The 23953-nt window shown below is 38.5% G+C and overlaps 1 protein-coding gene across 2 annotated transcripts in view; it reads left to right on the top strand.

Annotated features, from left to right (window-relative positions):
* Nucleotides 1-23953, top strand: part of LOC140195490 (protein adenylyltransferase SelO-like) — an 88391-nt gene that overhangs the window by 35955 nt on the left and 28483 nt on the right. Inside the window, exons 11-15 of one of the 2 annotated variants that reach the window (XM_072253864.1) lie at nt 5737-5820; nt 6517-6646; nt 16176-16220; nt 19634-19715; nt 22458-22550. In XM_072253864.1, the coding sequence (XP_072109965.1) occupies nt 5737-5820; nt 6517-6646; nt 16176-16220; nt 19634-19715; nt 22458-22550 (434 nt within the window). The remainder of the gene's footprint in view (nt 1-5736; nt 5821-6516; nt 6647-16175; nt 16221-19633; nt 19716-22457; nt 22551-23953) is intronic. The other variant, XM_072253865.1, reaches the window with a different exon arrangement.

Raw genomic sequence — 23953 nt, 5'->3', positions numbered from 1 at the left:
GATAATCAGAGAGGGACAAGCGGATGGGAAATGGTGATAACATGAGAGGGGCAAGGGGATGGGGAATGGTGATAACATGAGAGGGGCAAGGGGATGGGGAATGGTGATAACGTGAGAGAGGGACAAGGGGATGGGAAATGGTGATAACATGAGAGAGGGACAAGGGGATGGGAAATGGAATACAACTTATATTTCATTTGAGTAGCCTCCAATCTGATGGCATGAATATCGATTTCTCAAACTTACAGTGATGCTCCCCCCCCCTTTTACCATTCCCCATCCCCTTGTCCCTCTCTCATGTTATCTTCTTGCCAGCCCATTGCCTCCCTCTGGTGCTCCTCCAACCCCGGCTCTTTTTTCTTTCTTCCATGACCTTCTGTCTCTTTCTTCAATCAACTTATTAGCTCTTTGCTTCATCCCTTCCCCTCCAAGTTTCACCTATTACCTGGCATTTCTTTCACCCCTCCACCACCTTTCAAATCTACGCCTCAGCAATTTTTCTCCAGTCCTGCCGAAGGGTTTTGGCCTGAAATGTCAACTTACTTTCTTCCATAGATGCTGCTTGGCCTGCTGAGTTCTTCCAGTATTTTGTGTGTGTTGCCGAAGTTATCTGTTTATTTGGCAGTTCTCCAAACAATTCCCCAATTCTGCAACACTGTTTGCAATCCTTCAGTTGTTCTTTCCTACCACTTTTGGCACACCTTTCTTCTAATCTAATATTCATCTAAAACTTTGAGCATACTGCAGGAGGCCTCATATCCTATTCTCTTGCTTGTTCTGATTTTTAACTGATTTCTGTTTTGAACTTTCCGACAATCATCTGATTTCTGTGGACAGCTCCTCTGTTGGACTAACTAAACATATCTAACACAAACAATAGAGAAGGAAACAAATGTTCTTACTTCATATTTCCCAGGCGACTTAAAAATCTAACAATCTCTCATGGAGTCATGAGTTACACAACATGGAAAAGGCCTTTCAGCCCAAGTCGTACATTTTGACTTCTTGCATTTGACCTGTTTTCCTGTAAGCATTTATGGTCCCTGAACCTGTCATAATGCTGTTTAAAACATGTTAATTTTAGTTACGTCATATACCCATCATATTCTGTAGAGGTCATAGACAGTATAGCACAGAAACAGGCCCTTCGGCCCACCTAGCCAAGCCGAACCATTCAAACTGACTGTTCCCGTCGACCTGTATTGACCTCTCTATCCCTACCATCCATGTACCACCCAAACTTTCCTTAAACATTGAAATCGAGCTCGCGTGCACTACTTGTGCTGGCAGCTAGTTCCATACTTTCATGACCCTCTGAGTGAAGAAGTTTTCCCCTCATGTTCCCCTTAAACTTTTCAGCTTTCACCCTTCACCCGTGACCTTTGGTTGTAGTCCCACACAACTTAAGTGGAAAAGGTCTGCTTGTATTCATCCTATCTATGCCCCTCATAATTGTGTATACCTCTATCAAATCTCCCCCCAGTCTTCTACGTTCCAAGGAATAGTGTCCTAACCTATTCAATCTTTCCTTATAACTCAGGTCCTCCAGATCCATCAACATCCTTGTATATTTTCTCAATACCCTTTCAACCTTATTTACATCTTTCCTGTAGGTAGATGACTAAAACTGCACACAGTATTCCAAATTATGCCTCATCAATGTCTTACACAACTTCAACATATCATCCCATCTCCTGTACTCTGTACTTTGATTTGGAAGGTCAATGTGCCTAAAGCTTTCTTTGCAACTCTATCAAGCTCTGACACCAATTTAATTATGGACCTGTTTTGCCAGATCCCTTCATTCTACCCGATCATTCACTGTGTAAGACCTACCCTGGTTGGTCCTACCAAAGTAAAAAAACTTGCCTCTCAGGTTGCTTTTAAATCTTTCTCATCTCACCTTAAACCTACGCCCGGTAGTTGAAGATTTTCTTACCCTGGGAAAAATGTGACAGTCATGTCTGTGCCCCTCATGATATTCTAAATATCTTTAAGCCACCCTTTTGCTCCTTTACTCCATGAAAAACAGTCCAGCCTCTTTTCATAACTTTAGCCCTCCAATCCCTGAAGCATCTTTGTGACTCTTTTCTGCATCCTCTCTAGCTTAATTACAACCTTCCTATAGTATGGCAGCCAGAATTATATTACGGATGTGATCTCACCAATGACTTCTACAGCAATAATGTGACATAACAACTCTTATTCTCACTGTCTCATTCAGTGAAGGTTAGCATACTATTCATCACTATTTTGTCTACCCGTGTTGCCAATTTCAGGGAACTGTGTGCTTGTACCCTTTGGTCCCTTTGTTCTACAACACCCTCTCCTGTAATTCAGTGTTTGTCTTGTTTTGGTTTAACTTCCCAAAATGCGTCACTTTTCACTTGTTTGAGTTAAATTAATTTGTCCACTTTCCCAATTGATGTAGATCCTGTTGGAACCTTCTTCACTGCCCACCACACCAACAATTTTGATGTCATCTGCAAGCTTACTAATCATGTTATCTACTTTCTTGTCTAGATCATTAAGATATATGACAAATGACAGAAGTCTCCACTACTACTCTCTGACTTCTAGTCAAAAGCCAATTTTGTATCCAATCTGTTAAATCCCCCCCAAGTCCCATATGATTTGACCTTCTGGCCAAGCCTACCACGTAGGAGCTTGTTAAAAGCACGATAATGTCTATGTAGATAACATCTACAACCTGGCACTCTTAAATTGCCATGGTCATCTCTTCAAAAGATTTGTGAGACACCACTTCCCATCCTTAAAGCCATGCTAACTATCCTGAATCAGTGCTTGCCTTTCCAAATGCAGATTGATACTGTCTCTCAGAATCCCCTCTAGTAATTTCCCCACCACTGATGTTATCTCACTAGCCTGTTGTTCTCTGGCTTGACCTTGCAGCCCCAGTTTTCCAGGGCCTCTACCGTGGCTAAGGATAGTACAAAAGTCTCTGACAGGACCCCTATAATTTCTTCCCTTGCTTCTCACTACCTGCTAGAATAGATTCGGTCAGGCGCCGGGGAATTGTCCACTTTACACACTTCAGTACTGCCTGCATATCCACATTTATAATGTTAAAATGCTTTGGGTTTGTATACTACATAAGGACTTAATATTAGATTCCAATCATATTTGAATATGGTCATCCAATTTCTGTCAAGTAGTGTGGTTTACATGTGTTGTCTGACACCATGATTACCAAGCCAGCATCTTTAAAGTTGTGGAAGATAATGCACATTATCTGGCCCTGTGTTTCAGTATTTCATCAGAATATTGCTATTGTTAATGGGAATCTGCTGAGCCATTTGTTTCTTATCTCTTTCCATGGCCAACCAGTCAGTAAAAATACCTATATATTAATTCCTAAATCTTGGACATTCACCTTCATAGTGGTCTTAAAATTGTCTTTATTTCCTCTTTGGCCTCTACCATAGAATTATTGCTGCTTTTTAAATGCATTCCCTGTTGTCCTTATTTACCTCATGGTATGTTGAGCACTCCTCTGTGCTTGCCTAAGCAATATATTTTTACCATCTGAATTATCTGCACTTGCTGTGCTTTACCTGTCATATGAGAAAACTGCCATATATCTTATGTTGCAGCAAAAGCATTGTGTTGTTCTAAATGGATGTAATAAAACTGAATGGTACTTTAAAAGTAATAGATTTTTCCAGATTCCTGACATCTCATCTTTGATATAAACACATAAAAACTAAAGAAATTGTGGAGAAGTAGGCCATTTGACCCTTCATACCTGCTCTGCCATTCATCAAGATCAAAGCAGATTTTCTGTTTCAAAGTAAAATAGCTCATTTCAAGCTCTTTCCCCATATCCCTTATTCTGAGACTCAGATTCTCTGGTTTTAGACCCCTCAGCCAGATGAACCTTCATATATCATACTGTACATTAAAATTTATACTAATTCTCCAAATTTCAATTCTGTAATTGTTATAATACTGAATAGTGCAAAAATAAGGTATCTGTATATATGTCAGAATGCTGTCCACATACATTTATAAATGGAAGAAAGAAACCATTCAGTTAATTGAAAGAAAATATTCTTGTTTTTCTGTACTAGCATTGTGTGACTGTGGGTGGATAACTGAGCAGAAGCAAACTGACAATCTATTGTGAGAGCTCAGAAAGTTGTCAGTCACATCATTGGGTGCTTGAGGTAACATCCTTAAAGCCATCCTATCCTTTAAAACCTAATACTAAGTACACCACTAGCTTATAGTTCCATCTGGATAATGTTTCAGTCTATGCCTCACCTCTTGCTGCCAGGGTCTCTCTGTTGATTATCTATGAGATTTCTGCTAGCTTATAGTGACCTAATCTGTGCTTTTTAAAACATCATGTAGAAAATGATGGCTGATGGTTAAGAGCTTCCTGGAATTATTTAATGTCTTTAAATCTTTTGCTATTTTTCTGCAGCTTTTAGATCTTTCCTGATCTCTCCATTATTCTCTTGTTTGTTCCTGACTCCTTCACAAGACACAAGTGTTCTCTCACAAGCCTTGAGACACTTCTGATCTAGTAGCCTCAGCTCTTGTCCAACTTGTAAGCCTTTTATTTTTGCTAAATATAATTTTTTTATTCTTGGGTGCTGGTATTTGTAAATTGACTAATTCAATACCTCCCCATTAAAGACTGGTACCAGTTATTTCATTTGATTGCTATGGTCTGTCAACAAACTAGTAGTCAGTTGCTTGGAAATTAAAACTTATTCTATTCCTATCTTTTCCAAGAATTTTCCTCAAATTGTTTTATATTTTCTGAAATTTTCAAACCACAGCTCTCTCTCTTCACAGCACAAATTTAGATGGAACCAATATTGTATATTGTAGAAGAAAATTGAAGTTTGAATTACAATTAGAATTTCAATTTTAGGAAAAAGTGATTGGAATTCTGGTCTGATGTTCTTTGGTCGAGCAACTCCAGTGATGTGTGATGTTTTAATTCTTTAGTACACATTCATATTAATTAACTAATTATAAGAAAGATCTTAAATTAAGATCTGTACTAATAAGTAGCTAATTAACCTACCAGTGCAACTTCTGTAATCTCAATTGATAGCATATCCAATTTATGGAAACCTTGGATTATGGACTAATTCTGAATGCTTGCATGACCTGGGAAGTCATAGACACAAGAGTTGCTGCAGATGCTGGAAATCAAGAGCAATACACATGATGTGCTGGAGAAGCTCAGTAGGTCAGCCAGCTTCTATGGATGGGGTGAAACAATCGACATTTTGGGCTGACATCCTCCATGGATGCTGCCTGACCTTCGGAGCTCCTCTAGCACATTGTATGATCTGGGAAGTGTCTACTTTTAAAAACGAATATGTCTCCTTTATAGAGAAAGATGGTCTTGGGCAAGTTCTGTGGTCTGGCACCAGTCAGATTCCAAGGCTGCCAGACTAATTAGACAAATGTACAGAATTGTGCTTATGGCTAATGAAAATTGCAGCACTGTTTACAAAAGAGCTTAATACAGAAACCTGAACAACAGTCATGATGATGTTAAAAATGATTGCCAGCATAATTCAACCAAGGGTTCTGGTATTTCCTTAAAAGAAATATATGAATGGCGCATGATGTGTTTCCAACTTTCTTTTGGGTTTTGTCCGTCACTGTTTGGGATTTGTACTGATATATATTCTCAAAACATTCCCTTCATGTATCTGCTGATCAGTGGTTTTCATGAATTTTGTTTTTCAGGTGTGTGTAATACAGACAATTTTAGTATACTCTCTATTACAATAGATTATGGTCCATTTGGTTTTATGGATGACTATGATCCTAGTAAGTATCTTTTAACCTTGATTATAGAAAACCTGTTAAACTGTACCTTTGTGAGGCTTTGTGCCTCTGCATCACACATGTATCTTACTTGTATATGTACAAAATATTGGAGTTGGTCTGCTTTACAAAGTACTGTTGTATGTTTCACTGTTTTACATACTGTAGTTATGCATTTTGGCTTTGATAGCAGTAAAGTCAGTATAATTGTTCCCATTCCTGACCATCACTTTGAATCCTTTATTGGACCCTATACTTTAGGATTTTTCCCTAAAGCATGGTGAATAATTGTTCATTGATTATTGATTTAGAGTAGACCTTGGTACCGTCCTCAGTTTTGGAATCAAGTTTGTGACATTTGTTATGGAACTCAAGCAGAAAAATATGACCAAGATATCTGGGTATCTGAATGTACCAGCGTGCTTTCACTGATTTCTAATTGACTTGCTTGTGAGGGTTAATTGGAATGAAAGTAAAAATACAATTTAGCAAAATTATTGTGAGTATTTAAGCAGAGTTAGAGGATGGATGTTATAAGTTTGAATAAATCACTTGTGCTACACGTATTATGCAGCCAAGGGAATATTTTTCAATTTAACTGTAGCGGAAAAATGGTGGGAGGGGGAAATATTTTCTTTCACTATTAATTCTGTTTTTATTAATATCTATGAAAACAACTTTTAATATTCCCTTGACCAGATTTTGTGCCAAATACATCTGATGATGAAGGTCGGTACAAGATAGGGAACCAAGCCAATGTTGGAAGGTATAATCTTGATAAACTACGTAAGGCTCTGAATCCTTTATTGGATCCCATGCAGCAGCAGTTGTGAGTAGTGTTTACAGTCATTCTTGTTTTGTCCCAGCTGACGACTAAATGTATCCAGTGCAGGACATGGTTTATTTTCCCAGTTGTACTGAAATATGCAAGAAGTGACCAATATTTTCCTGATTAAAAATTAGGCATCAAGATGTGTTTATACAAAGACTTTCCCCTACTGCAAACCAAGTCTTATAATTGGGAGCATTCTGTTTATTTTGAAACAAGTATTGGTAAATTCAGTTGTAACATTAATAGATTCTTAGCCAAGGATTAACGACCTACAGTATTTTTAGGGTGGTATCTTGTGCTATATTCAACACCAACAAAAAGTAGAGTTTGCATTTATGCCCTACGTTTAATATAATGGAAATTTCCAAGTTTCTTCACAAGAACATTTTCAAATCAAATTTGATAAAATTTTCTGAAGTCATAGCAGGATAGGAGACAAAAGAAGCAGGTTCTAAAGAAACGCACACAACATGCTGGAGGAACTCAGCAGGTCAGGCAGTATTTGTGGAAATTAATAAACTGTCAACATTTTGGGACAAGACCGGTTTCAGTTCATCCCTGTGTTGACATTTGGAACATATTTTCTACGAAATTCTTGAAAACATTGCAATAGAGGAAGTGCCCAAAATGTTGACTATTCATTTTCACAAATGCTGCCTGACCAGTTGAGTTCCTCCAGCAATTTTTGTGTTTCTCTGTATTTTAGGTTTAAAAGAATATCTTAATGGAAGGGAGAAAGATGGTGTTGTTTGAGGATTTGGGCAACAGAAGGCAGAGCATCAATGTGGAATATTCCTTTGAAATGTATAAAAGGCCAGGATGCAGTGCAAATTTTAGTGAAAAATACTATTTTTAATGTTAAATTAAGTACAATTTCAAACACTTAAATTTGATAATTACACCAAAGTGAGTTATTCAATTATTTGCAAGGCAGATATATTCAAAATAAGAAAAAAATTTCCAGTGGAAGAAGGACACTACCATGGCTGACAAGTGAAGTCAGAGTCAAAATAAAAGCAAAATTGAGGGCATACAAGGAAGCTAAAGCCACTGGGAAGATAGAGGATTGGGAAGCTTATAAAAACTTGCAGAAGGAAACTAAGAAGGTCATTAGGAAGGAAAAGATGAATTCTGAAAGGAAGCTGGTGACTAATATCGAAGAAAATACTAAAAGCTTTTTTAAGTATTTAAAGGGTAAAAGAGAGTTGAGGGTAGATATAAGACCAATAGAAAATGACGCTGGAGATATTGTAATGAGAGGTGCAGAGTTGGCAGAAGAACTGAATGCGTATTTTGCATCAGTCTTCACAGTGGAAGACATCTGCAGTATACATTCAAGAGTGTCAGAGAAGTTAAGTATGTGCAGTGAAAATTATGACTCAGGAAGCTTAATGGTCTGAGGGTGGATAAATCTCCTGGACCTGATGGAATGCACGCTCGGGCTGAAGGAAGTAGTTGGAGAGATTGGAGAGGCATTAACAATGATCTTTCAAGAATCAATAGATTCTGGCATTGTACCGGATGACTGGAAAATTGCAAATGTTACTCTGCTATTTAAGAAAGGTGGGAGGCAGCAGAAAGGTTAACCTGAGTCGGTAGTGAAGAAAGCAACCACAATGTTGGCATTCATTTCTAGAGGTATAGAATATAAGAGCAGGCATATGATGTTGAGGCTCTATAAGGCACTCATGAGACCACACTTGGAGTATTGTGTGCAGTTTTGAGCTCCTTATTTTAGAAAGGATATACTGACATTGGAGAGGGTTCATAGAAGATTCACGAGAATGATTCCAGGAATGAAAGGGTTACTGTATGAGGAACATCTGGCAACTTATGGGCTGTATTCCCTGGAGTTCAGGGAAATGGAGGGGGATCTCATAGAAACATTCCTAATGTTAAAACGCCTGAACAGATTAGATATGGCAAAGTTATTTCCCATATTAGGGGAGTCCAGGGCAAGAGGGCACGACTTCAGGATTGAAGGACATCCATTTAGAACAGAGATGTGGAGAAATTACTTTATTCAGAGGGTGGTAAATCTGTGGAATTTGTAGTCACGAGGGGCTGTGGAGGCCAAGTCACTTGGTGCATTTAAGGTAGAGATAGATAGGTTCTTGATTAGCCAGGGTGTCAGAGGGTATGGGGAGAAGGTAGGGGAGTGAGGATAACTGGAAGAATTGGATCAGCCCATGATTGAATGGCGGAGCAGTCTCGATGGGCTGAATAGCCCACTTCTGCTCCTATATCTTTTTTTTAGATTATGAGGACATGCAGTCCTCATTTATTGTCATTTAGTAATGCATGCACTGAGAAATGATACAATGTTCCTCCAGAATGATATCACAGAAACACAAGACAAACCAAGACTAAAAAAACTGACAAAAACCACATAATTATAACATATAGTTACAACAGTGCAAAGCAATACCATAATTTGGTAAACAACAGACCATGGGCACGGTAAAAAAAAGTCTAAAAGTTTCTTGAAAGTCCCATCATCTCAGCAGACGGTAGGAGGAAGAAAAACTCTCTCCCTGCCATGAGCTTCCAGCGCCGCAAACTTGCCGATGCAGCACCCTGGAAGCACCCGACCACAGCCGACTCTTGAGTCCGTCCGAAAACTTCGAGCCTCCGACCAGTCCTCTGACACCAAGCACTGAGCACCATCTCTGCCGAGCGCTTTGACCCCAGCCCCGGCAACAGGCAGTAGGCAAAGCCGAGGATTTGGGGCCATCCCCTCTGGAGATTCTCGATCGCACAGTAGCAACGGCAGCCAACCAGGCATTTCAGAAGTTTCTCTAGATGTTCCTCCGTGCTTCTCACGTCTGTCTCCATCAAATCAGGATTGTGCACGGTACCTATTTAACAAATACGATATCATTTTGGAGTGGCCGCGCGCGCTGCATCGCGCCGCCATCTTCTCCTCCCCTCCTTATGGACTTATGTGCAACTCGTTGGGCCGGAAGGGCCTATTGCGCGCTGTATCTGTAATTAATTAAATAAATAAATACACTCTATGATCGTTTTCTTTTTGTCAAGAAACCATGCATAGATATTTACAAAGCATCTTCTTAGAAATGTTTTTTTTTACTTTATGTACCCAAATTATTACAGAATAATTAAATAAAAATTTTCTTTTCTGATGTGTGTTATATGCAAACACAGTAGTGCAGCCTGTTTTCTGAGCTACAAAGAATGACACAGTTCAGTTACGTGGTGTATATGGTGTGTGTCACACATATACACACACACACACACACACACACACACACACACACACACACACACACACATGTACATGGTGCTTTCATGAACAACTCTCAACAAAAATTACCTACTAATGTAACAATGCCTTTCTTTTTTCTTGTGGGATTGTAATTATCCTTTTGCTTGACTATATGATTTTCAGACCTTGTTTTAAGTAAGCTGATTAATATCTACAGCATTTTTTACACATTTTTAGACTTATCATGCAGTTTCTTCTAAATCTTTTGGATTTATACTGATGAAATAGTTTTTTTTGTTTGTTTTTAAGTATTTTATGCACACTGTTAGGGAAGTGGTATTTGCTAGTATTGCCAGATTGAATTGTTCACAGAATCTATAATAAGAGATATGAAAATAGGATACTTAAAAAGCATAAACAACATTCGATAAAATCAACATGATTGCTGATTGGGAAATCATGTTTGACAAAGCCACTGCAGTTCTTTTTGAAGATTTAACTGGTAGAATAACTAAGGAAGGTCAGTGTATTAGCATTTTTAGAAGTCCTACATAAGAGGTTAAATTGCAAAGTTAAAGTATGTGGCATAGGGAGTAATATTTTGGCATGGACTGAAAATGAATTCCATAACAGGAAACAATGTAGTCTTAAGTGGGTCTTTTTTCACTATGGCAGGAAGTGCTAGTGATATGCTTGGGCACCAGTTATTCACAATATATATTATGAGATCATTGGATCCAAGTTCATAACTCCTTGAAAGTGGCTACACAGGTCGACAGTGTGTTTAAGAAGGCTTATTGAATGCTTTTTTTTATTAGGTGAGGCATTGAGTTCAAAAGAGGTTATGTTACAACTATATAAAACTCTGGTTTTATACTCTGGTGAGGCCATATTGTGTATTGCGTACAGTTTTGGTCACCCTACTATAGGAAGGATGTTGAGGATTTGGAGAGGGTGCAGAAGAGATTACAGGATTGCTGTCTTGTTTAGAGGGCATGTGATATCATGAGAGGCTCGATAAACTTGGGTGTTTTCTCTGGAGTGGCGGAGGCTGAGGGAAGATCTGATAGAGGTTTATAAGATTATGTGAGGCATAGCTAGAGTAGATAGGGAGTATCTGTTTCCCAGGGTTGAAATTTCAAATACCAGAAGGCATGCAGTGAAGGTGAGAGGGGGGAGGTTCACAGGGGATGTGAGGGTAAGTTTTTTTACTCAGACAGTGATGAATGCCTGGAATGCACTTTCTGGTATAGTGCTAGAGGTAAATACATTTGAGGCTTTTAAGAGACAGTTAGATAGGCACATGGATATGAGGAAGATAGAAAGATATGGTCATTGTGTAGGGAGGAGGGGTTAGTGTTTGGGTGTTTTGGATTAACATTTTAGCTAGCTTGGCACAACATTGTGGGTCGTAGGGCCTGTTTCTGTGCTGTACTGCCCTGCGTTCTATATATTCCATATCTGATGTGTCAGTATTTCAGTGGAGTAAAGGAAATTACAGTGGCATGAGAGAGGAACTGGTCAATGTTGACTGGAAAGGGACACTGGCAGGAAAGATGGCAGAGCAGCAGTGGCTGGAGTTTATGCGAGAAGTGAGGAAGGTGCAAGACAGGTATATTCCAAAAAAGAAGAAATTTTCAAATGGAAAAAGGATGCATCCGTGGTTGACAAGAGAAGTCAAAGCCAAAGTTAAAGCAAAGGAGAGGGTGTACAAGGAAGCAAAAATTAGTGGGAAGACAGAGGATTGGGAAGTTTTTAAAACCTTACAAAAAGTCATTAAGAGGGACAAGATTAACTGTGAAAGGAAGCTAGCAAATAATATCAAAGAGGATACTAAAAGCTTTTTCAAGTATATAAAGGGTAAAAGACAGGTAAGAGTAGATATAGGACCGATAGAAAATGATGCTGTAGAAATTGTAATGGGAGATAAGGAGATGGCAGAGGATTTGCCTGAAGGGTTGGATTGTAATATTTCCAAGCTTGACAATGACACAAAACTGTGAGTTGTGTGCAAAGATGCTTTAAAGCCATTTAGTCAAGTTAAGGGCAAATATATAGCAGATACTTTAACACTTTATACTTTATTATTGCCAAACAATTGATACTAGAAAGTACAATCATCACAGCGATATTTGATTCTGCACTTCACGCTCCACTATAATGTTGATACATGTAAAGTTTTGTAAGACCACACCACTTTTGTTCTTTACTATTGATCAGTAGTAAATTGGATCAGTAGGCATATCCAGATCCTGAAAAATAAACTTAAACAATCATGCATTCTCTACCACTATTCATGATCTTTTCCCTCTTTATAAACTTTTTCCTGTAATGTTCTATCAGCATGCTGTCCCTCCTATTTGCTCATGATCCCAAATACCATTGATCAGTTATCCTTCACTTACTCCCTTCCAGTTTGCAGAACTTGTGTTGAAGCCTGTTATTTGAGTTAGCTATCATTAAGAAAATGTGGTAAAGGACTTCCGGGTCACCAAGGGAATGGGAGCGTAGGAAAAGGGCTCTCGGCAAAAAAAGAACGTAAACTGCCCCAAAGTCGAAATTAGTCAAATATTTAGTATTGTGTAACTATATCAATAAAAGGGGCAAGGATGAAGTACAAGAATAAAAAGTCCGCTCAGAAGGCTGATAAATATAAAAAGACGCAGCAAGACGAGGGGCCTAGCTCCCCCACGGCTAGCCAAGATAGAGATAATGTGGAAGAATTGGTGAATCTGACTTTGATTCTACGAGAGATTGGTGATTCCCTTCATGTAGAAGCTGCTTAGAGAGAACCTTGAAATACCAGACGCAAAAGACCTACAGATAGAAAGGGCCCACCGCGCGTTGGCGCCACAACTCCCGGCAGATGCCCAGCCCAGATTGATTTTAGTCAGATTTCTCAGTTACAGAACGAATGAAGAAGTGCTTAAACTGGCATAGCAAAAGAAAGGCTTTATGTGGAACAACTGTAAAATCAGTTTAGACCACGATTACGACCGGGGGATCCTTGCCAGATGGAAGGAATACGTGGAAACACGGAGGGTCCTGAAGGAACGTCAGATTTCAGACCCTGTATCCAGCTCGGCTAAGAGTCTTTTACGATGAAGGGACAAAAATCTATGCTACAGTGGAAGAGGTAATGTTGGATCTGGCGGTTCAGGGAATACCCATAAAAGTTATCACCCAACCAGAGTCATTACTAGAGAAAATTTGGTGGTGGACATGGCAGCCAGTGCGGCGAGAACGTACAGAGAGTGTAGAATAATTGAGAAATGTCTGAAAAGAGTACATCGTACTTAAGGGTAAAATGAAAGCTGATAATTGAAAATAAACTAGACAGAATAACTTGAATGATAGCAATATGGTGGAGACATAAAAAGGAGAGAATTCTCCATTGCTGCTCACACTGCGGAGGGCCCTCTAACACAGACTGGAGACAGGGGTTATCCCTCTGAACTGTGGCGGGTCGGTGCTCAGGCCTCAATGTTGGAAGTCGGGAAAAATTTTCAAATGTTCGATGTTCAAAAATGCCTAGGGTTTGGTTTTATGTTCTGGTTTACTGTTAAGAAGGGATTGCTTACTGTTTGTTTAGAAAAGAAGAGTTTTTTTCTATTAGAGAAAAATGCAAATTGAACTGGTAAAAATAATTTCCTATAATGTAAATGGAGTTTTGAATCCAATTAAGAGAAATAAGATTATTCACAGAACATTAGTTAAGGTATTCAAGACTCAGATACCTCTGAACTTTCAGACTCTCTACTTGGGGCATGTATTGTTCTTGGAACAGAAGAAAGATATAAAGCTGCTGTAGGCCCTTTTAGCGGCAAGTAAGAAATCAATCTCCAGAAAGTGGCTAAATCTAATATCACCTACATTAGAAGATTGGCATGAAATCATTTTGGTAATATTTAAAATGGAAAAGATGACTTACTCCTTGAGAATTCAAAAAAAAAAAATTATCAAATTTGGAATAAATGGATTGAATTTATAACCCCAGGAGCAGACTTTAGATGACTCTCCTAATGGTTTATACTGTTTGTCTCGCCAACATAGTAATAGTGTAAACGTAAGCACCCTTGGCTCAAATGTTTACCGTTCTCTTTTTTGGAAAATGTGGAATTAACACAAGGAAAAGATTTGGGGAAATTTTGGACCAGAAAGAAATGGACCAGAAGAGATACATGGAAATTAGTATTCAACCACTATTATTAATATTTTTATAATAACTTATCATTATTTAGTTTAATAGTGGAATTACAATTGCACATAAACATCTATTTGGGTGCCTAATTATTTTCTATATTATCTCAATGTGCACTTGTGAATGTACAAATTAATATAGATTTACTCATATAAAAAATGGAAAAGGTTATATGTGTAAAAAAAAGTTTGTATTATTTGTGAATACATTATCCAAATAAAAACAAAACTTTAAAAAATGTGGTAAATTAGTTTTAAAGCTGTTTCCAGCAATTATTTTAGTAAAAGGTCCATGAAGTATACTTCCAACATTGCTATGCAAAATTTCCCCCATCGAGGTTAAGTATAAAGACCAATAGGGGCAGTTACAAGTACCCCACTATTTTTAAAAAAAGAGGGAGTGAGCAAACAAGGATGCTTGAATTAGCCTGATATCAGTGATGGGAAATTTGCTGGAGGTGAATATTAACAAAGTGATAACTGTTAGACTGGCATGTAAAATTTTTATTTTTCTGATAGTTATAGTTTAACTTTCTTATACTTGTTTGTATTTTTATATAATCAACTATATGCATGCAATTATTTAATGAGTCTTCAGTGGTTCCAGTTCCCTCTATATTTTTCTGGTAACTTCTTTGTAACTTCTTGGTTTCTGTGGTGGGTGTCACATTACTAGAATCTGGCTATTTCATTGGTTAATGTTATCAATGGAATTTACTGTTGTCATTAGCGTCATTGGATTCCAAAAGTATCAGGATCCAACATAACAGTGCAAAGTTCTTTAGGGATTCCTTAGGGTAATTCAGGGATGATGGTTCCCCTGGCTGAGATATTTAAAACTGGTTGCCCCAGTTTTAAGACAAGAAGGTCACTATTCAGACAGATATGAGAAGAGATGGGTCAGCCTTTCAAATTTGGAAGTGAGCTGTGGAGGCTCATTCAATAACTATGTTCAAGTTAACAACAGATACTGTCAGTCAATCAGTGGGTGCCGTCCCGAATCCGGGGTAGGCGGCTATGCACCTCCATCCTCTTCGATCTTGCGCTCTTTTTCTGGCCTCAGCATAACTCAACTCAGTCCATTGCCTCACATTATCGTACCAAGTGGTTCGCTGCCTTCCTCTTTCCTTCTATCATCCCTTCCAATAACAATTTCTGCAGTCCACCATCTCTTAACAAGTGCCTAGAATATTCCAGCTTCCTTTTCTGCACATTCTTCAGCAACTCCTTTTCTGTCCTCACTCTCTTCAACACTTCCATATTACTGACCTTCATCACCTATCTAATTTTCTGCATTCTCCTTAAACACTGCATTTCAAATGCCTCCAGTCGTTGTTGTGCTTCCTTGCATAAGGTCTACGATTCGACTCCATACAACAGGCTGCTCCAGACGTAGCATTTCCAAGTTCTACAACGCAGCCCAAAGTCCAACTCTTGCCACACAGCACGTCACTCAGGCTCCAGAACGTTGATCTTGCAATCTCAATTCTTCGTCTAATTTCTGTATCACATTTCGCATCCTCTGTGACCATCTGTCCCAAGTACACAAACTTCTTGACTTGACTCTATGCCTACAGCGTTAATTTTGATACTGATTTTGGGGACTTCTTTCTTCCGTGATACTACCATCATCTTCGTCTTTGCAGCATTTATTTTCATTCCAAATAGTTCTCCTTCAGCATTTATCTTACCTACTATTCTGAGTAACACGTCCTCAGTCTCAGCTAACAACACTGAATTATCTGCATACCTCAAGTTGTTCACCGTCACTCCACCAATTTGGACACCAGCTTCATCATTCAACACCCTGAAGATTACCTCTGAGTAAATGTTAAATAATAAAGGGGAGATAATACGGATACTGTAGTATTATATTAAGAGGAATCATGGGATATGGGAATGGTACTGAAGCTGCATCCCCCTAATATTCCCCCTCATAGATACTGCCTGACTTGCTGCGTTCCTCCAGAATTTTCTGTATGTTCCACAACAGAATTGCTTCTTCATATTGTACGTTCAATTCCTACATGCCAAAATATCAAACCAGACATGTAACTATAAAAGTTTTAATTGTTTTCTTAACTGTTGCTTGATTTCTAGAGCAGAACAAATATTGAAAGGATATCCTGATCGTTATCAGACAAAGTAAGTTTTATTTTCATTAAGTTTATCAGAGTTGTGTTTGAGGGATTTTTTTGCATCATTTCATTGAGCTTGATGAAAATACACAGAGGAACAGAAAATTTGCTTGTATGTAGTCCCTGACTTGTTATAATTATCCCAAAACACTCTACAGCAACTAATTATCTTCATGTAAGATGACTTGCTGAATTGGAAAATAGCTAATATGCATGCATCATGGCCCACAATTCATGAAGAAGAGAATTAACCTGTTAATTGTTCTGTTGATTTTTATTGAATTGCTCATATGCTACCAAAAAAAATCTGCTAAGTCTACAGAAGACTTCAAGCAGAACTGGTCAATAGGCCTTGTTGCAATAAATCTTCTTAAATGTTTTTCCTTGCTCCTTTCCTTTATACATTGAAATGTTATGCAGGATTACCTACTCAAGTTTTAGAATTAAGCTGAAAACCAAGGCTTTCTGATTTTCAATTGAAAAAATTGTCATATAGCACAATAGCATAGAAATAGGTGGTTTGGCCCATCTAGTCCATGTGAGCCTGCTCTTCTGCCTAATCCTATCTAACAGTACCCAGACCATATTCCTCCATACATTTCCCATCTCATGTACCAATCCAAACCTCTTCATTTGAGCTAGCATCTACCACTTCTGCTGGCAGCTCATTCCACACTCTCACCGTCCTCTGAGTGCAAAAGCTCCTCCTCAGGTTCCTCTTAAGTGTTTCACATTTCACCCTATACCTATGACCCCTAGTTCTATTTTCACAAAACCTGAGGGGAAAAAGCCCTCAAACATTCACCCTATCTATTACACACATAATTATGTAATATTGTAAGATCTCCCCTCATTCTTCTGAGCTATTGAACATTTCCCTTTAACTTAAGTACTCAAGTCTCAGCAAACATCCTTGTAAACGTTCTCTGCATAATTTCAAGCTTATTGATATGTTTCCTACAAATAGGTGGCCAGAACTGCACACAGTACTCGAAATTTGGCCCTAGCAATGTCTTAGACAACTACAACATAAAATCTGAATTCATAACGTCTGAACTCCTGTACTCAATGCCCTGACTTATGAAGGCTCTCTTTATAACCCAATCAACCTGTGATGCCACTTTCAAGGAATTATGGATCTGTATTCCTAGGTCCCTTTGTGTTACCTCATACCTTAGTACCCTACTATTCACTATGTAAGTCTTACACTGGTTTGTCCTCCCAAAGTACAGCACCTCACACTTGTTTGCATAAAATTTTATCTGCTGTTTTCCCACCCATCTTCCCAGCTGGTGCAGATCCCATTGCAAGCTTTAATAACCTTCCTTGCTGTCCATTACACCTCTAATCTTGATGTCATTTGCAAGTTTGCTGGTCAAGTTTACCACATTATTATCTAAAGCATTAATATAGATAATAAACCACAACAGAACCAGCACCAATCCTGTGGCACATCACTAGTTACAGGCTTCCAGACAGAGGGGTAATCATCTACTACTACCACTCACTGCCTTATCACTAAATGGTCAATGAATCAAACTGACATAAAGTAGACAACCATGGAATACAAAAGACTATTTTAAAATAAATTCCAGTGAATTTGACCAGAACATTTTAAAGGCCAGTCTTGATTGTTGACTTGGCATTGGTTAAATACATTGTATCGTCTCATGTTGAACTTTATAGAACCGAAAAGCACAAGGATCAATGTGTGGGCTGTAGTGAATCAAAAACTCTAAAATAAATGTTGACTTTTTACTTCTTGATATTTATAGTACAACAAAACGGTGGGTTATGCAATTTTCTTTGGGGTCATTTTCTAACCGGACCTTAGAAATACCACATCGAAGATTGATTCGTCAAAGAAAAGGCTATGGAAAATGGCAATAATAATCAGCTCCCACTTTCGTTATGCAAGTGCATAAAGTGGCAGTGAAACATTTTGTTCAAAAATAGTTAAAAATGAACTTTTGAGGCAATAATTGGATTAAAAGCACTGTCACAATTTGGGTAGAATGTCAGGCAGTGTTGCTTCCCACATTTTTCCTTTGGAGTGTAAAGACTCTTAGCTCAGTTTGCTTTCATAAGTTTGGAGGTCACAGTGGCTCACAAGACCAGTAGTTCTACTAAGAGCCATAAGTACAATGAAGCCAAATGTACCCTCAGATTTTATTATGACGTAGCAATACTGCCTCAAATATAATGGAAGGCTGTTTCACTAAGGTGATTAAGTTTATTTGGTAGCTTTAGAAAACCGTGTGAGGTAATTAAGTATAACTACCTGCCATGAAGCTACCATGAAAGAAAGCTGAACAAGACAAATCTGTTAGTTAAAGTCCATCATTCTGTTTTTCCCCAATTGTTTGGATTTAAGATGCAGTTTTATAAGTTTGAAAATAGTCTTGTTGCAAGATGTCTTTTTTTTATTCATCTCCTTTACCTTCCTACTGATCTTTCACCTCAGTTTTTCTGAAAACAATATATTTTGTTGGCAGTACTGCTCTGTTATAAGGAATGTAAATGTACTATGTATCTTCTATATCATTGACTATGAAGCAATTCCCTAGTTTCAGCAAATTACAAGGCACAAGTGATTTAGTAAAATTTTGATAAAATCACCTCCTTCCTGACCTCAGAAAGAATATCAGTTTTGCAATAGGTGATCCAAAGGGACTGTACAAATTACATTTCACCTTACTTCAAATAAGATTAACAGCAAGAAATTTTCCTTACAACATTCTAAGAAAAAAGAACAGCTTCACAGTTTAAGGACTCAAACAAAAGAAAATCTGTAGATGCTGGAAATCAGAGCAACACACACAAAATGTTGGAGGAACTCAGCAGGCCAGGCAACATCTATGGAAAAAAGCACAGTCAAAGCACAGTCCTTAGGCAGGACTGGAGAGAAAAAAAAGCTGAGGAGTAGATTTGAAAGGTGGGGGGAGGGGAGAGAGACACACCAGGAGATAGGAGAAATTTGGAGAGGGAGGGATGAAGCAAAGAGCTGGGAAGTTGATTAGTAAAAGAGACAGAAGACCATGGAAGAAAGATAAAAAGTGGGTGGGGGGAGCATCAGAGGGAGGTGCTGGGCGGACAAGGAGATAACATGAGAGAGGGAAAGGGTGAAGGGGGGGCGGAGGCAGTACTGGAAGTTTGAGTGTATTGCTCATAGTTTAAAGTTTTTTACATTTCTGAAGACTTAATGATTTCTTGATGTGGGAAGTAAGTGTATTTGCAAAAAGGTTAATTTGTCATCTTCTCAAACCATGTTATATTTTCAGTTCTGGAATAGAACAAAATTAACCATTTTACCATACAGGATTATTTTTGAATCCATGATTACAACTATGGATATGTATATTACCTAAAATACTGATTGGCACTAACATGGCGTCTATTTTATCTGTAAATAATTTTTAGATTTGTGGAATTATTTAAAGCTAAATTGGGCTTGTCTGGATTTGATTATAATGATAACTACTTGATTGCATTTTTGTTGAAGGTAAGCGTATTACGTCATTAAGCCTGTGTTCATTTGTTTGATTTATGCTATTGCTTTTCCTTTCAAGTGTCCGACTATATCAGTCTTCCCTATTTACATACTTGCCAAGTTCCGAATCTGCATCCTGATCTAAATGCTGTTACTGTTCCTCCCTCCAGCACTTCCTCTGGCAGCTCATTCCAGATACCAGCTACACTTCGTGTGAAAACTTTACCCTCAGATCACCTTAAACCTTCTTCCTCTCACCTGAAAGCTATGTCCTCTAGTTTTTGACATCCCTCAGTGGAAGCAGTCACTGGCTATCTACTCTTCTAATGTCTCTCCTAATTTTAGAGAACTCTCAGTCTCCTTTGGTCCAGGGAAAACAGACCTAGTCTATTCAGTCTCTCTATATATCTCATTCCATGCAACATCCTAGTGAATTGTTTCTGCACCTTCTCTAGCTTAATCACACCCTTCCTGTAGTTCAGCGATCAGAACTCTACAGTATATTTTAAATGTGGCCTAACCAGTGCCTCAGCCAATAAATACAAACATTCTGTACACCTTTTACACCACTCTGTCCCTGTATTGCCACTTTCAGTGAACTATATCTGTGAATGTCCCTTTTTCTCCTCAGATCTTTCTTGAACCACTGAGTTCTTGTAGCAGTTTTACTTGCTCCAGATACCTGTGTCTCCACCAGTTTTGGTGCACCTGCAAACTTAATAATCATTTCATTTACATTTTCATCCAGGATGTTAATTACAGAACATAACAATCAACAGAGGTCCACCATTACTGATCCCTGTGGTACACCACTGGTCACAGGTTTCCGATCTGAAATACAGCCCTGTGCTACCACTCTCTGCTCCTATCCCCAGGCCATTTTGTATTCAATTGTCTAGCTATCCCTGGATCCCATGTGTCCTGTCCCTGTAGACCAACTTATCATGTGGGTATGATCTTGTCAAAGGCCTTGTTGAAGCTCATGTAAATAACTTCTATCACCCTGCCCTTATCAATCTTATGTCACCTCCTCAAAAAAACTCATTCAAATCCGTGGATTTTTCCCATGCACAAAGCAGGTTGACCAAACCTGGCCATTCCTTGGCCTTCTAATGCATTTAAATCCTGTTCCTTAGAATCACTTCTAAAATCTTTTCCACCACTAATGTAGGGCTCACTGGCCTGTAGTTCCCTGGCTTATCTCTGCTGTCCTTCTTAAATAAAGGCAAAATATTGGCTATCCTCCAGTATTCTGGTACCTTATATATGGCCAAAAGAGTTACAAGTCCCTCTTGTATGGCCCCAGCACTCTCCTTTCTTTTTTCCTGGGATACACCTGATCAAGCCCACACATCTATCCACCTATATCCATTTTGAGATCTTCAGCACATCCTTTGTAATGTAGATATGCTTCAGATATTACTGTTTACACTGAGCTCATTAATTTCCATGTCCTCCTACAGGGGTAAATACAGTTGAGAAGTATTCATCCATGTTCATGCCAGTTGATGTAGTAAATTCACTCCTCACTATTTTACAAAACTGTTTTCATCAATTCTGTTGTTGAAAGCCTGTGAAACCAACAGTCTTGGCTACACTTGAGAAAAATTATAAAGATCCTGTCTGCCAACTCTGAGACAAAATTGCAAATAGATAAATGTTAAACTTATTTATGAAGCATACATGTCAGTAATATTTTCTGTTTGCAGATGTTTCATATGTGTACAAATTAAGTTTTTTTTCCCAATTTAAATATATACTTGTTCTGCTTATTTCAAAATGCAAATACAGTGGATTCCAGTTAATCGGGACAGATTGGGATCAGTACATTTTGGCCCAATTAAGTGGCTGCCCAAATTAGCCAGAGTATTATGGAAGTGCATAAAAATGTATAAAAAAGACAAACCACCATTAACTGAATAACAAATTATGTATTTAAATGAAATAGAGAACAAATCAGAAAATTACCTATACTACTGTAGTATTATAAAACTATATATTAGTTCCTAATAGTTATCGGCAGAGGAATTCATCCAGTGTACACTGCCTTGTTCTTTGAGTTGTCTATAAATGAACAAAATCAGCACAGACACCTAGTGCAGATAATGGACTGCCTTCATACAATATTTTCGGTGATTGGATCCTCCAAATCTTCATTTTCAATGTAACATTCAAGTTGATTGTCAACACCTTTAAATTCTTCATAGTTCTTAACTTGTTCAAGTAATGAAATCATTTTATTTTCACTCTCTGCTGTTTCTGGCATCTCCAGCCCTGAATGCTAAAAATCACAGTGATCAAAACAGTTCTGAATTGTCTTACTGCTTATTTCTTGCCAACTATCAATGACAAAAATCACTGCTTTTTCAACATAAACACATGAAACTGACGCTCTTTAAACAGCTATTTAGACACAGAGCAGTGTCTAATGGCTACACAGTGTATGCGACTGATGCTAGTTAAAAACTGTTCGGCAACACTGTCCTGTCTTAATTAAGCAGCATAGTGTCCCAAATAAACCAAGAGAATTCTGGCTATTTTCTCAATTTGTTTTTGTTCTTTAAGCGTTATCCTAAATAAATGGGTGCCCTGATTAACCGATGGCTGAATTAACCAGAATCCACTGTATATCCTATTTTTAGCTTTATTTTGAGTTCCTTTAGTAAGCTCATGAAAGCCTTCTTAGTCTTTTAGAATAATTGCATATAAGAATTGTGATGTGAACATCTCAGATAAACTCTTCCACCTTTGTAGTTGATGGAGGATACAAGAGCAGATTTCACAATGACATTTTGCCAGCTTAGTGAAATTACAAAGAAACATCTTGAGGTTAACAACATTTCTCAGGTAAGTTATATGGAACTGTACGTATTCTATATGAAGGACCATCTGGAGCTTGTCCACTGGAGAAACTAGTTGTTAGATAAAAAATAGTTGTACTTTTCCTATGAGCTTCACGTAGCTTGGAATTGCAATTCTGCATGGCAAACAGGCAAGCAGTTCACCCCCAAGAAGGAAGCAGGATCTTGTTTTATTAAACACTGAGAAATTATTGTGGCTTCCAATCTGGATAAACCTAGCAGAACAATAAGCAAATTGAGTTCAATGCACATAAGTGTGCAGTGGTACATTTTGTTAGGAAGGGGCGCAATTTCACTTATTACCTGAAAGGTGTGAAGGCAAATGGGTTTGTGCAATAAAGATGTCTCTGAATACAAATACACCAGATCATAAATAGTTATGCTACGTGTTAATAAGAGCAGGGGTCCCCAACCTTTGTCGCAGTGCAGACCGGTTTCATGTTGACAATATTCTTGCCGACCGGCCGATCGGGGGGGGGGGGGGGGGGGATGGCTGCCAACAGACAAGAGTAGCAGTCAAATACGTTGCGTTTACCCAGAGAAAGACTACAATGACCATGAAGCCTTGCGCGGGCACCAGCGCGCATGTGTTATTTGCGCATGTGCACACCTGCGGATTATTTTTCTACAAATCGTTTTTGGCGATTCTGTTCAGGGGGGTGTTAATCACGACCAGAATATCGTTGATAAGTGGCTAATACACTCAATTTTGTTTCTAAAAGGCTTTATCTAATGAATTTAATATTAAACACACAGCGCATTTTCCTCACATGAATATAGCGATTAAGGCAATTATCAGGGGAGGACAGGAGAGCTTGAAGTAAGTGTTGAACGAACTTCCAGTAGAAGTGTCAGAAGCAGGTTCGATATTATCATTTAAAGAAAAATTGAATAGGTATATGGACAGGAAAGTAATGGAGGGTTATGGGCTGAGTGCAGGTCGGTGGGACGTGGCGAGAGTAGCGTTCGGCACGGACTAGAAGGGCAGAGATGGCCTGTTTCCATGCTGTAATTGTTATATGGTTATGTAAGTCAATAGCATCATAACATTTTAAGTAACGTTTGGGTATTAAACACAGTACATATTTTCCCCGTATGAACTTATAAAATCATTGCAACGCCCCAATATCGCTGAATCTGTGGGAGCCCTGGGCTTGTTTTCCTGCAACAAGACGGTCCTATCGACGGGTGATGGGAGACAGCGATACTCGAACGGGGTTCCTTATGTCCAGTCTATTCCGCAATTTGGTTTTCATTGCATTAATTGCAGCGATATGTTGGAAATGAAAGCAATGTTTTCAGTGCTTTTGTGGCTATCTCAGGATATTCGCCCTTGACTTTGATCCAGAATGCCGGCAAAGATGTTATGTCAAACATACTTTTCAGCCC

The sequence above is a fragment of the Mobula birostris genome, chromosome 3 (genome assembly GCF_030028105.1).
Source record: "Mobula birostris isolate sMobBir1 chromosome 3, sMobBir1.hap1, whole genome shotgun sequence".
In the NCBI taxonomy this organism is placed as follows: domain Eukaryota; kingdom Metazoa; phylum Chordata; class Chondrichthyes; order Myliobatiformes; family Myliobatidae; genus Mobula; species Mobula birostris.
Note: the sequence above shows the minus strand (reverse complement) of the source record. Positions and strands in the feature narration are given on the sequence as shown.